The sequence below is a fragment of the Pan paniscus genome, chromosome 23 (genome assembly GCF_029289425.2).
Source record: "Pan paniscus chromosome 23, NHGRI_mPanPan1-v2.0_pri, whole genome shotgun sequence".
NCBI classification, from domain to species: Eukaryota; Metazoa; Chordata; class Mammalia; order Primates; family Hominidae; genus Pan; species Pan paniscus.
Genome location: NC_085927.1, coordinates 35,555,726 through 35,570,378, shown reverse-complemented (window position 1 = coordinate 35,570,378; position 14,653 = coordinate 35,555,726). Strand labels below are relative to the sequence as shown.

The following is a 14,653-nucleotide window of genomic DNA, read 5'->3' as shown; positions in this document are numbered from 1 at the left end:
AGGGCGCCGCGCCGGGCACTTTGGAGCGCTCTCTCCCGGGGTGCCCCCCACCGGCCCTCCGATGCCCCATTTCAGAGACTGGAACGACGAGGCCGGCCCCGCATCGCCCGCTCCGCTGTGTCACCCGCCCCGGGGCAGCGGAGGCTCAGCGCCCGACCCTCCAGGAAACAGGGGGTAGCTGGCGGCCGCAGGGGGCGGCGGCTTGGGGCCGGCGCCGGCCGGGGCAGCTGGTACCTGGGCTCCGGCAGGACGATCCTCTTGCTGGCGCGGGCGGCCGGGGTCGCCTTGCTCTTCTCCATGGCCATCAGGTAACTGACATCGGCCAGCACAGCCTCCAGGTCCGCCATGTTGGCGAGCTTTGGCGGCGGCGGCGGCGGTTACTCCGGACCTGGACGGGACGCGCGCCCGCCGCCGCCGCCCGCCGCGCCCCGACCTGGGGGGGCCGCCCCGGGGCAGCCCCCCCCTCCGCGCGCCCCCGCCCCGCGCGCCCGCGCGCCGCGCGCCCCACTAGCGCCCTGCGCGCGCCGCAGGCTGTAGCCGGCCGGGGTCGCAGCGCGCCTCCCCGCTCCGCCCCCTCGCGCGCCGCCCGGCGCCCCGCGCACGCGCGCCGCCCCCTGCTCCTTCAGCGAGGGTCTGCGGGGAGCGCGCGTCCAACGGTCAGCGCCCCTCAGTGCACAGTCCCAGCGGCCCCGCTGGGCCGGCGCCTCCCGACCAAGTCTCTACGGTCGCCCTCCCCTCGGGGTGGCCACGAGGGACTCCTCCTCCTCTTCCTCCTCCCCTCCCTCCCCCTCGGTCTCCGCCTCCTCCTTCTCCTCCTCCTTCACTGCCCCGACCTCCCGCCCCCAGTTCCACGCGCTCTGATGCCCGCCCCGCTCACCCAGAGAAGCCCTGGGCCAGACGTCCACAACCCAAGGGGTTATGGGGAGGCCTCTGCTCCCTGGACACAGTAGTTCTCAAACTGGACAGTGTCAATCAGCATCCTCCGGGAGGTCTGAGGTGGCCCCGGAAATACATGTGTCCCACCTATCCCAGCAGGTAATGATGAAACTCCTGCTCTGGTCCGAGCTACCGGTGAACAGCGCCCAGCGGGCCGGGCCCCCAACCTCGCTCCTGAGCCTGAACATCCCCCCAACCCCGCCGTGAGAATTCAGCGAAGAGTAAAAGCTGGAAAAAGTTGCGTGTCTTAGGCTAAGCAGAGCAAAGTGGGGTGACGGCTCCCCCGCTAGGAACAGAGATGCCCTTAGGGAGCCCCCTGATGGAAGAGCTCTCCGCTTAAGAAGGTCACCACTCCCTTACACTCAGGTGAGAGGTTTTAGTTTGGGTGTTGAAATGGTGTTGAGAAATAGAAGGAGAGAGAGTATCCCTGTCGTTAGGGTTTTACGGTCAATACAAGAGACAATTAGGGAGCATCTGCTGCGAGCACACTCGCACCACAAGGGTGATTTAGGGAAGTGGAAAAGCGAGATACAGGCCAAACACCGAAGCTGGGGGGAATTTCCAGCTTCCTGATCTTCGGTCTCGGTGTCTTTCATCATCACACCACCCCGCTGCCTGGGGTTTTCAGTTGCTTATTTTTCTACAGTGTGCACACAAGTCCGCATTCAGGATCCATATGACACTCAGGCTGGAGTGGTGTTAAGGGACACACAGGCAGTCTTAGGAAGACCTAAGCTGGAAATTAATGTTTTAAAATCCCTTTCATTCACCTGAATTGGTCACGTATTTCCATGAGCCTAGACGTTGCTAGAATTTGAGTGAACGTTCTGTCCATAACTTACAGGGTTAACGGGACCCACCAGATACAGTTAAGGTCAAATTTCAGATATTTCATGTAATGTCATTGCAGAAGCAGCCTGATTCCGTCATCAAACAGCCTGTTTCCCTCTTTTGTTTTCTCTCCCACTCCACAGCCCCCCTCAATCTGATTCCCTGCTATGCCTGCCATCACCACTGGCCAGTTTTACCACATGCTTCTCAAGACCCAAGGCACAATAGGCATAAAGTTGTCCCGAAAAGGACAAGAGGAGTGTCAGAAGTAGGAATGGCAGTCGAAGGAGCTTCGTCTGCCAGCAGAAAGCTGAAATGACAGGCAAGCACAAAATATATTAATGAGACAAAGCTATGCATGAGCCAAATATCAAACTTTCATCTTCTACCCACTTTTTTTTTTTTTTTTTGCTTAAAAACAGGAAGACAGAATGTCTTGTCAAGGGTCACCCCAGGAGGAGGAGTAAATTCCCCAAAAAGCGGAACATATTTTTATGATTTAATTAATACAGTTTCTCTCAATGTGTTTGTTTATCATTTGAGCATCCACATGATCAGACCTGACATCTGCCTACATTTTCTTGGTCGTCTTTGACTTCAGTTAAGAACCTTTTGCTCTTTTTTTTGCCCCAGCAGCACGGTGTAGTAAGTTTGGAACAAGACACACCTGAAATCAAGTCCCTGCTCTGTGCTGGGTGATCTTAGAGGCAATCTTTTACCTCTTTCTACTTTATTGTTCTCATAGGAAAAGTGGAAATGAGGCCTTTTACCCCAGGGTTGTTGAGAAGACAGAGGAGAAAAAGCACATAAAAATGCACCTTGTCGGGCGTGGGGCTCACACCTGTAATCCCAGCACTTTGGGAGGCTGAGGCAGGTGTATCACTTGAGGCCAGGAGTTCAAGACCAGCCTGGCCAACAGGAAAAATACATTAAAAATAATGTCTCTATTAAAAATACAAAAATTAGCCAGGCATGGTGGTGCATGCCTGTAATCCCAGCTACTCAGGAGGCTGAGGCAGAAGAATCGCTTGAACCCAGGAAGTGAAAGCTGCGTGAGTCGAGATCGCAGCACTGGCCAGGCACAGTGGCTCACACCTGTAATCCCAGTACTTTGGGAGGCTGAGGTGGGTGGATCACAAGGTCAGGAGATGGAGACCATCCTGGCTAACACGATGAAACTGCATCTCTACTAAAAATACAAAAACAAAATAAGCTGGGCGTGGTGGCGGGCGCCTGTAGTCCCAGCTACTTGGGAGGCTGAGGCAGGAGAATGGCAGGAACCCGGGAGGCAGAGCTTGCCGTGAGCCGAGATTGCACTGCTGCACTCCAGCCTGGGCAACAGAGCAAGACCCTGTCTCAAAAAAAAAAAAAAAAAGCATCTTGCCTGGCACCCAGTAGATCCTCAATAAAGGTCATGGCACTTCCTCTATTTATTTTGCTTCATTTTACCCTGGCATGCTAGAGAAGATACTGAAACTAGTTGTTCACAGTCATTACACTTGAAGCAGGAAGACCCCTTTCCAAAAATAACATCTCCCTAGGGCATTTCTAGGAACCAAAATGGCAAAAACATTTGCATCTATAAACACGAGCAATTACTCTTTTGGCAGAAAGACCAAGGAGTCCAAAATTTGGTCCTCTAACTGAGGCCCCTACACCATTTGAGTCAGATGACTCAATTACCCAGGGGTATTTTTTTTCCGGTGTTCATAGTGTATGAATTTCTGTTCCCTGGCTGTCTCTTTGGTTGTCTCACTTTCTCCACCCCCTCTTCTTTCTCTTTTTCTTGACTCTCTTGATACTGAACAGCTTTTTGTGTTCACTGCAAACAAAAGGGGTTAATGACAGTGATGAAGTTGTCATAAGTGACCTGCTGGATCCTGTTACTAAACACCATCCCCAGCCTGTAATCATCACAAAGAACAGAGAAAACAAATAGCAACCCATTTGTACTTAGCTAATAATGCTCCCTTGCAAATAATTATGTTTCCCACCCCCAGAGGATTTAAATGACTTGGGGCTCACGCTGCTTGTGATAATAGACAAAACTCCAGCGTTCCCACAAGATTAATAATGTTCCCTTTTCTTCTTTTCTATGCCTTTCCATCGTTACAGGAGATGTTGCTGAGATGGGTGCATTAAAGTTTAGGTTTTCCAGAGTTTATATTGCTAACGACTTGAAAGGAAAAAAGCTAACTAGAGAACTGACTGGTCTTATTTGTTTTAGATTCTGGGCTTTACTAAGACTTCCTACTCTCAGAATCTCTGGACTATAAACGCTGGGCGGGGTGGGAGCTGGGAATGTTATTCTGGAAAATTAATCACAAATGAAAAGAAAATCAACTCTAAGACTCCAGTTAGAAGATTTTTGAAAATGGCAGAACATGACTGGCCTTCATTCAAGTCAGAATATTTAAAGCAATCCTTGCTAAGAAGAATTTGATTTTGTATAAGCAGTCCCTTAAATACAGTTGCTTCTCAGGAAAACGACACACAATTGATGTTTGAATGGCTTTATTTACAAACAGCTCACTCTGTAAGCCTCTGCAGGTATTTCTAGCCTCCCAGGGGCCACTGTCCCGTTTCACCTGTAATTTGGATCACAATTCTGTTTGTTGTCACACACATCATACGAGCTGCTTTTCATGCTACTTTTATCCACAAAGCTTTACAAACTTTAATGGCAGCTCTATATATGACAACTTTATAAAGATCTGCCAAAAGGTATGATGCCGAGCTTTGGTTTTATTAAACTATTAGCTATTAGCACTGAAACGATGTTCAGTAGAGAAATACTCTCCTTTCAATATGTGAGTGGAAACACATTTCTCTATGGGGACTGCTGGTCAGGGAGTCACTCTAAAGAAAAGCCACAGTGTTGTGGTTCAGAGCATGGGCTCAAAAGTCAAATGGCCTGGAAAAGAAGCCCAAGACCAGTCCTTCTGAGCTGTGTGACCTTAGACAAGTTGTCTAATCTCTCTGTGTCTCAGCTCTGTCTCAGTGTTGTTAATGGGATTGCCGTGAGAGCAATGCTGTAACATGTAAAAAGCACTTAGAACTGTGTCTGGCACACAGAAAGCACTCGATAAATATTGACCAGGTTATCAGCAGCAGCAGCATCGTTAGAGCATCTCTACATTATACAGGGCCTGATGGAAAGAGACCAGCACTGAGAATGAACAGAACAGTGCTGGCTCTGACCCGCTGGCTCTGGCATTGCTGAATAACTCTAAGCAAGTCTCTTAAGCTTTTTAAATCTCACTTTTCACCAATAACTAATGAAGGGATTGAAGGAGCAGGTCCCCTGACGTCTTTTCAAATTCTAAAATTCTCCAGCTTTATTTAATCCTGCAGTGAATCCTTTTGCAAGGTAAAGAGTACTTGCTCCCCTCAATAACATCTTATGAGTTTAGGTTTCGGTGCATAGGGCAATACCCAGGGCATAAATCATTTCCACTGTCACCATAGCCCACAGGTGAGGTGAGCAATCCATTAGCTTGCTTCTGGAAACAAGCCTGTCTGTATTTGTTCCCCCAGCATCTGCACTTAGCACACTGACTTTGCTCAATATATGTGTTGGATGGATAAGTGAGTAAATGAATGAATGACATAAAGATCATAGATTGCCTCAGCCTTCTATTGGAAAATAACCTAAAGGGAGGGGGAAAATTACTACTTAAAACCACAAGTGCCACTCAAGGGATGCCTCCTATAAAAGAAGGAGTGCTAACTGCCAGGTCCCCACTGGTCCTTCGTGCTGCTTATGGCCTGGAAGGCCTCTCCTGCAGCCAAGAGCCCTGATGTGCTTGGGCTGTGCAAAGGTGAGTCTGGGAACTTTAGGCGCAGGAATGGAGAACGCTCACTCCCTTTGCCTAAGAAAGGGGACTTAGAGGGGAACTTGAAAGAGGGAGTAAGAGAGAGGGCAACAAGAGGGGCCGAGGCTAGGCAGTCCATGCAGTGGGTGCCAAGCCTGGAGGTGGGGTGGTCTGGAAATCATTCCGGAACAGGAAATCTGTTCTTCTGTCTTCTGTGCCATTTTAAGTTCTGTACAGCAATGCCTGCTTTTCCAGTGACCCTTACAACTTCCCAGCTTGTATTTGTGGGTACTTTGATGGAAAGTTGCAGGGGAAGCAGGGAACTAGGGCTGGGATCAATACCAGGACCAAGATAAAGGAACAGCTGTAAGAGCAAGAGAAGAAGAACTAAGCAAAAGCGGGGAATTTGGGGCCTGCCATGATGATGGGAACGTGGGCTCCGAAGATCCACAGACAGCCAAGGCAGGCCTCGGCCTCTCCATGGGACTGGAAAGCTCATCTTGTCTCCCTCTCAAGGAGTAAGAAGATGACTTCTGGATACGTGAGTCACAAAAGGCCAGAACTTTTCTGCATCACAAAGTCACCTCTGGCCCTTAGCCTGGTGGCCTTCCCTCCAGCATTCTGTCCGAAAGGACACGTGCCATTTAGCTGAGAAATTATATCAAAACCAATCCAAGAAAGGCTACCACCAACCCCAACCTGCTGAGAAAATTTGTACAGATCTCCCACGGCACCCCCTTACAAGGGCAGGTCATTTTGGGGCATGCCATCTGGGCCAGTGGCAGCAGGTACTGAGCAAATCTACCCCCTACCTCTCAGAGCCTGTCTCTTCCTGTCCTGGCCAGGTCTGTTTCTTCTCTCTTGATCAACAGAAATAACTCCCAAACTGCTTGGTATAGAGCAGCTCATGTACAGAGATTCAAACAGGTCACACTCAATTACGAAATCAGGGTGCCTGGGCCAGGCCTGGCATAACCCTGATCTCAGAGGACCACCCCTACCCTCCCCAGGGAGCCACCAGAGAAGCTGTCACATGCTCCTAAGACGTGCTCGCCACCAGCACCCCCAGACACTTATGTGCTGAAATTGCCAACATGCAGATTCGGATTCAGAGGTCCAATCAGGGCCTGAGAATCTGCACTCCTTGCAAGCCCCCAGGTGGTGCCAACACAGCAGAAACATTGACATCTTAGGGCCCACCACAGACTTAAGCCAAATCTGCACTGGAACAAGATGCCCAGGCAATCTCCCACCCTGAAGTTGTTCAGACTGGCCTCACTTAGGGGAGGGAGTTCCAGATTAGAGAAAGGTCAGATCAGCGGAGCCCAGATGGACAGCCACCAGACAAAGGAGGAGAAGAGGGAGAGGCAGGTCAGAGAGGTCAGCCGGACTTGATTCTGCAGCACCTGGAGCCACAGTGGGAAATTGAAGCTATCCTCGGGGCACCAGAAAGCCAGTGGAAGGTTTCCAAGAGGAGAGTGACAAAATCAGATGGACCATTTTATAGGATTCTTCTGGCTGGGGATGCAGGTCCAGTTGGAGGCAGGGGGGGATAGTTGAATTAAGGGAGGTGCTAGAGAGAGCTAGGGTAGCAGTCCAAGAGACCCAGATGAGGGTAGCTGCAGTAAGCAGACCAGCACATCACTCATGGTCCAGGGTGATTTGCAGGCCTCTGAAGCAGCCAAGTACAAAACAAAGGCCCTCCCACTTCCCTTCTCCCTGGACCAGATCTCTCTGATTTCTCACCTGGAAGGTGCCCACAGGTTGCCAACTCCTTGTTCTGTTTCCAAACCCTCCCTCCTTCAATCCATCTGACACTCTCCTGCCCCTGCTCAAAAACCTTCAATAGCTCCCCATTGCCTGCCAAATGATCTGCTAACTCCTCCACCCACACTGTTATGTTCTACTTCTATGTCTGCCTAACCCGTGACACAGTAGTTCACACTTTCATTCATGCAACAAATATTTATTGAGTACCATCAATGTGGCAGGCACTAAAAAGAAATCACTCATCTGCCAAGGCACATAATCAATTTCAGGAGGCTTATAGCCACACTAAAATGCTCTTCCAAATAAGTGCTTTGGCTGTAGCGAATGAAAATAATAATAGAAAACACTTATTAAATACTAACTTTGTGCCAACTATCATGTGAAACATTTTGTGGGACTATCTTAATAATCTTCCTCAGACACCTATAATGGAGGGGTTGGCCTCATTTTTTGTTTTGTGGGTTTTTGTTTTGTTTGTTTGAGACAGGGTCTCACTCTGTCACCAAGGCTGGATCGCAGTGCTGTGATCTCAGCTCACCGTAGCCTCAACCTCCTGGGTTTAAGCAGTCTTCCCACTTCAGCCTCCCAAGTAGCTGAGACCACAGGGATATCTCACCATGCCTGGCTATTTTTTTTGTCTTTTGGGGGGTGCTACCATGTTGCCCAGGCTGATGTTGAACTCGCGAGCTCAAGCGATCCACCTGCCTCAGCCTCCCAAAGTGCTGAGATTGCAGGCGTGAGCCACTGCGCCCAGCTGGTTGGGCTCATTTTAGCCAAAAGAAAAATCTCAAGTCACTTGCAACGTAAGTGCAACAACTAAATTCATAGGATATGAATTCAGGCAGTCTCAACCCAGGACTTCTCCCTCAACCCCTGTCCTCTGAATGTCCTTGTACTCTAAGTCATGGGGCTGTGAGTGAAACAACATCAAATAAGGCATGTTAAAGTGCACAATAAAACCCCATTCAAATTCTCTTTCCGACTCACCTCATGCTAATCCCAAGTCCTCCCATGATGCCCGGGTCACACCGACCAAGCAATTCCAACCTTGAGGGTTTTGTCTTCCTTTTCCCTTTGCCTGGAACACTCTCCTTCAAGGCCTTGTTTTGGCCTCTCACCATTCAGATCTCTGCTCAGATATGACCCCTGGCATCTCTGGGAGAGAAGCCACTGAGACACTTGTAGGCAATAATGCAAATCTGCCAGAAATTCTCTTGGTGGGCTCCTATCACGTTCTAAGCCCTTTTCTCCTGTGTCCTTTTTTCTGTCTTCCTCTCCACTTCCTCCCACCTCCCCTTGCCCCTTTAGCCCTTCAAGAACAAGTGCCTCTCTCTTCTCCTCCGTCTTCTCCTCCTTCATCAAAAGCTGCTCTCATCAAAAGATGTCCTGTCCATCATATACGCCTTAGTGTGAATTTGTTGGTAGGTCAATTTTCCCAGAAATGTCTGATTTATTTTTATTTTTTATTTATTTTTATTTTTTTGAGACCAGGTAAGTCTTGCTCTGTCACCTAGGCTGGAGTGCAGTGGTGCGATCTCGGCAATCTCAGCACCCTGCAACCTCAACCTCCACCTCCCGGGTTCAAGCGCTTCTCCTGCCTCGGCCTCCCGAGTAGCTGGGATTATAGGCATGTGCCACCATGCCCAGCTAATTTTTGTATTTATAATAGAGACAGAGTTTCACCATGTTGGCCAGGCTGGTCTCAAACTCCTGGCCTCAAGTGATCTCCCTGCCTTGGCCTCTCAAACTGCTGGCATTACAGGTGTGAACCACCACACCCGGCCAGGAGTGTCTGAATTTTAAACCATATGCTTGATTATAAAATAGTAGAGTTTGCCTTTCTTAAAGGAATTTCATACAACTGGATTGCTAGTTTGTGTGTGTGTGTGTGTGTGTGTGTGTGTGTGATATGTTAGGGGCAGCAGGTTTTTCCTTAACCCCAGGAATCATTCAGGCTGACTTTGTTCAGCTGGAATAATTTCAGGCATCATGATACAGTTGAAAGGAAAGAGGATGAACATTAAAATAAGGAAGGCCTCAATTTGAATCTCACTTCTGACAGTACTCAAACGATCTTAGACTAAGTGATTTCACTGACTCCCAGTTGTCTCTTTTATAATGTGAGGGTAATTAACTATTGTAAAGATTATTGTAAGGGCTAGATGAGATCACAGGACACACCATAAGGGCTCAGTGGGGCTGGAATGCGTGAAGTCCTCTTTGGAGCAGTCAGGCCTGATGGACCCCGTGCCTGGGCTCGAAGACACCTACACACACTCCCAGGGCCCCCACTGCTCATAATTGTTTCTGGAAAGAACTGAGCATGAAACTTGGCAGGAGACCACAAAACGTCCTGGAATCCTGGCCACTGTCGAGTCTAGAATGCTCTCCTCCAGAGAATCACATTCTTGGGGCCAGTATTGGAGCATGGAAGACTTAGTTGGGGATTGGAACTGCTCCAGCCCTGAAGCCCTCCTTCCTGTCCCTGTAACCAGCAAATGTCACTGTCTGTCTTGCCAGGCTAACAACCTTTCTCATAAGCATCACCAAACCTGACCAGACATCAGTCCTCTGAAAAGAATCATAATCCAGCCACCATAAACCCAAAAGCCAAAGTGGTAATTATCTAAAGATGAGGAAAGGTTTCCTCCCAGGCCCTCCAGGGGCCAAGGAAGTTCTCACATTAAACAGTTACACTGATCTCCATTGATTTCTTCAGTCCATCAACCAATTATTGGCAACTTTTTCTTGGAAACCTACTGTATGTGAGGTACTGGGATGACAGTGGTGGACAGGTAGACACCCTCCACCTTCATGGAATAACATATTTGAAGGGGGGTGCATTGGCAGTTAATTGGTTAATTTATTAAAATTGTGCTATGAGCCAAAATGATGTAATAGATGTCTTTGAAGAGCCCACAATTGGTTGTGGGTCCAGGAGGCCTTCTCTGAGGAGGTGACATTTAAGCTGAGAACGGAAGGAGGAACAGAAGGGGGTCAGAGACAGCCTCCAGGTGGATCATACAGCCAGGCAAAGGCCCTGGGCGGCAAAGAAGGAGCATAGCTGGGAAGCAAAGAGTAGGATGTGTGATGACACCTGAGACTGGGCAGAGGCCAGACCCTGCAGGACCTTGGAGGCCACACCAAAGAGCTGGGTCTTTGTCCTGAGAGCAATGAGAAGCCAGAGATGGGCTTTCAGCAGGGACGTGACATGACCCAATTGACCTTATGAAAGAGAACTCTGACTGCTCTCTGAATAATAACCTTTCCCTCCCTTTAACACAGTCCAGAAAAGGCATGTGTGGAGGTGGGGAGCCGGCTGGATTTTTCTGGAGGACTTTCTTTATAAACTGCTTTAAATAGAAATGAGAGGAAGCAAACAAATGATAGCTCTGTCCATCCAGGCCTTAATTTTTCTAAACAAACAAGAACCATGGGCAACTGCAGGCAAAAGTGTTTCCACCCTTGAGGTCTTGAAAAGAAAAGTCTGTTTCACCTCTTCCTCAGAAGTGCAGGGAACAGTGTGTGCTATGCAAATAGATGCCACATACAGATGGTAACTTGTTGGGCTAATTGGCTGGGGCAAAGGCTCTCTGGGGCTCACCCAGGGATGGTGTATTTGACAACATCTGACCTCTCCCCTGTGCTCACTGATCTTTCTGACTCCATCAGTCCAGCTCCCATCCATGTGGACACTGAGCACATGATCAGGAAGCTTCCCAGGCTGAATCCTTGCTCAAGAAATGTTGCTGCAGCTAACAGCCCACTGGGGAGTCTTTGTGACTCTTTTGATCCCCCCTTAGAATCTAGCAAATTGCAAGAGAAAAAGCGATTTCCCAAGACTGGAATTACAATCCAGATGTCATGGGATGTTTGGCTCAGAAAGCCTTCATCTGCTTGTCGTGAGTTATGGGATTTCAGCAGCTCTCCAGGGAGTTTTCTCCCATCTACAAATGGTGTGGTTGTCTGTCACCAGCACTTAAACTGGGTGAGATATGTTGGCTGATATGATATTGTGATTTATAAAGATTAATAGATATTCTTATTACATATTCATATATATTAATATTCATGTATATATTAAATATTCATTATATATATATATTTGGTCTTCATCCATTTCCTGGCACAGAGCTCCTAAAATCCTTGGAACCTCCAAAATGTTAAGAGTGTCTTTTGTATGTTAGTGAGATGACTGGTGGCTAGGGTCCCTAGACAACTTCAAGATGGGGACTGGTTACCCACAAAACCAAGGCATGATTAGAGGGTTGAGACTAAAAAACAAAAAATAGGATCTGGCTCTGTTGCCCAGGCTGGAGTGCAGTGGTGTGATTACCACTCACTGCAGCCTCAACCTCCCAGGCTCAAGCAATCCTCCCACCTCAGCCTCTGAGTAGCTAGAACTACAGGCACACACCATCATGCCCAGCTATTTTTTATTTTTATTTTTTGTAGAGATGGTGTCTCACTATGTTCCCCAGGCTGGTCTCAAATTCATGGGCTCAAGCCATCCTCCCTCCTCAGCCTCCCAAAGTATTGGGATTACAGGTGTGAGCCACCACATGTAGCCTAGAGTTGAGACTTTTAATTCCACCCCTTAGCCTCTGAGGAGCAGAGAGGGGCTGACGGGTGAGTTGACTACCAATGGCCAGTGATTTAATCAATCATGCCTATAGAATGAAGCCTCCAGATAAACGCAGAAAAACCAAGTGGGTTCAGAGAGCTTCCATATAGCTGAACACATGGAGGTCCTGTAGTGTGGTGTGCTCAGAGAGAGCAGAGATGCTCCTAGCCCCAGGACTTGCCCTGTGCATCTCTTCCACCTGGCTGCTCATCTGTATCTTTTGTAATACCCTTGTAATAAGCCAGTAAACACAGATACGGTGTTTTCCTGAGTTCTGTGAGTCACTCTAGCAAATTAATTTAACTTGAGGAGGGGGTCATGGGAACCCCAATTTATAGATGATTGGTCAGAAGTGTAAGTGACAACCTACTACTTGCAATTGGTCAGAGTGAATGGAATTAGAGGACGCCCAGTTGGTGTCCCCTGAATAATTGACTGGTTGCTGATGGGAAGAAATCTCCACACTTCTGGTGTCAGAAGTGCTGTGTTGAGTGGTATATGAAAGTAGAAAAAACACTTGGAATTTTCCTATGTCTATTAGCTGATCAAATCAGATTTCTTTTTTTTCTTTTTTTTTTTTTTATAGACAGGGTCTTGCTCTGTTGCCCAGGCTGATGTGTGATGGCATGATCATCATGGCTCACTGCAGCCTGGACCTCCTGGGCTCAAGCAATCCTCCCACCTCATCCTCCCAAGTACTAGGACTGCAGGCACACACCACATGCCCAGCTAATTTTTTTTTTTTTTTTGTAGAGATGGGGATCTTGCTATGTTACCCAAGCTGGTTTCAAACTCCTGCTCTCAAGCAATCCTCCTGCCTCGGCCTCCCAAAGTGCTGGAATTGCAGGCATGAGCCACCATGCCCAGCCAAATCAGATTTCTTGCCCAGCCAAATCAGAATTCTTTATCTCCATGCAGAGACAAATCTTTTGTATTAGTCATTGCTGTGTAACAATATGACCACACTTAACAGCTTAAAACAACAAGAAGACATTTTTGCAGCCAAAAAACATGAAAAAAGCTCAACATCACTGATCATTAGAGAAATGCAAATCAAAACCACAATGAGATACCATCTCATGCCAGTCAGAATGCAATTATTAAAAAGTCAAGGAACAACAGATGCTGGCAAGGCTGTGGAGAAGTAGGAATGCTTTTGCTCTGTTGGTGGGAATGTAAATTAGTTCAACCATTGTGGAAGACAATGTGGCAATTCCTCAAGGATCTAGAACCAGAAATCCCATTTGACCCAGGAATCTCATTACTGGGTATATACCCAAAGGAATACAAATCATTCTATTATAAAGATACATGCACGTATATGTTTATTGCAGCACTATTCACAACAGCAAAAACATGGAACCAACCCAGATGCCCATCAATGATAGACTGGATAAATAAAATATGGTACATAATACACCATAGAATACTATGCAGCCATAAAAATGAACGAGATCATGTCTTTGCAGGGACATGGATGGAGCTGGAAGCCATTATCCTCAGCAAACTAACACAGGAACAGAAAACCAAACATCGCATATTCTCACTCATAAGTGGGAGCTGAACAATGAGAACACATGGATACAGGGAGAGGAACACACACCAGGGCCTGTCGGGGTGGGTGGAGGAGGGAGAGCACCAGGATAAATAGCTAATGTATGTGGAGCTTCATACCTAGGTGCAGCAAACCACCATGGCATACACCTATGTAACAAACCTACATGTCCTGCACATATATCCCAGAAATTAAAATAAAATTTAAAAATAAATAATTTTTTTTAAAAAAAACTACACATTTATTATCTCAAAGTTTCTGTAGGTCAGGGGTCTGGGTATAGATTAGCAAGGTCCTCTGCTCAGGGTCTTACAAGGCTGCAGTTACGTGTCAGCCAGGGCTGTGGTTTCATGTGAGGTTTACTGGGGAAGGATCCACTTCCAAGTTGATGTAAGTGCTGCCAAAATTTAGTTTCTTGTGGTCTATTGGATTTAGGCTGTTAGATTTTTGCTGACTGTTGGCCAGAGGCTTCCCTTAGCTCCTAGAAGTAGCACTAATTTCCTTGCCACATGGGCCTCCCAAACATGGCCCAAAGCATCTCAAGATGGGCATTATAATCTTTTACATCCCATCTCCTTTGCATATTGTATTGGTTAAAATCCAGTCATAGATCCCACACACGCTCAAAGGGAAGGGCCCACAAAAGGCCAGGAACGCCAAAAGATGGGATCATGGGGACGCCCATGAGCCTAGAGTCTGTCTGCCACAACTTTAGAAAGCTTTCCGCCATTGAAGAGAATAAAACTGTTAGCCACTGGTTCAAGTAGCTTGCTATTTCATGTATATATTCTTAGTCCATTGGAGTCTTAGTCTGAGCTACTATAACAGAATACCTGAGACTGGGTAATTTATAAATAATAGACATTTCTTTTCTCATGGTTCTAGAGGTTGGGAAGTCCAAGAGCAAGGCACCAGCAGGTTCCATTGTCTGGCAAGGGCTGATCTTTGCTTCTAACACAGTGCCTTGAGCACTGCATCCTCCAGAGGAAAGGAACTCTGTATCCTCACATAATGGAAGGCAGAAGGGCATGCCAGACTGTGTGAAGCCTCTTTTATGAGGGCCTTAATCCTAGTCATGAGGGGAGAAACCCTCATGACCTAATCACCCCTTAAAGGCGCTAC

General features: G+C 47.7%; 1 protein-coding gene across 6 annotated transcripts in view; it reads right to left on the bottom strand.

The window, feature by feature from the left end:
* Positions 1-14,653, bottom strand: part of GRK3 (G protein-coupled receptor kinase 3) — a 273,006-nt gene that overhangs the window by 163,243 nt on the left and 95,110 nt on the right. The window contains exon 1 of one of the 6 annotated variants that reach the window (XM_003820189.5): positions 235-547. The exons of 2 other annotated variants lie outside the window; for them this stretch is intronic. In XM_003820189.5, coding sequence (XP_003820237.1) covers positions 235-347 — 113 coding nt within the window. In that variant the 5' untranslated portion in view covers positions 348-547. Of the gene's footprint in view, positions 1-234; positions 548-14,653 lie in introns of those variants that run through there. 3 more of the 6 variants (XM_034948924.3, XM_008973587.5, XM_055105455.2) reach the window with 3 other exon arrangements.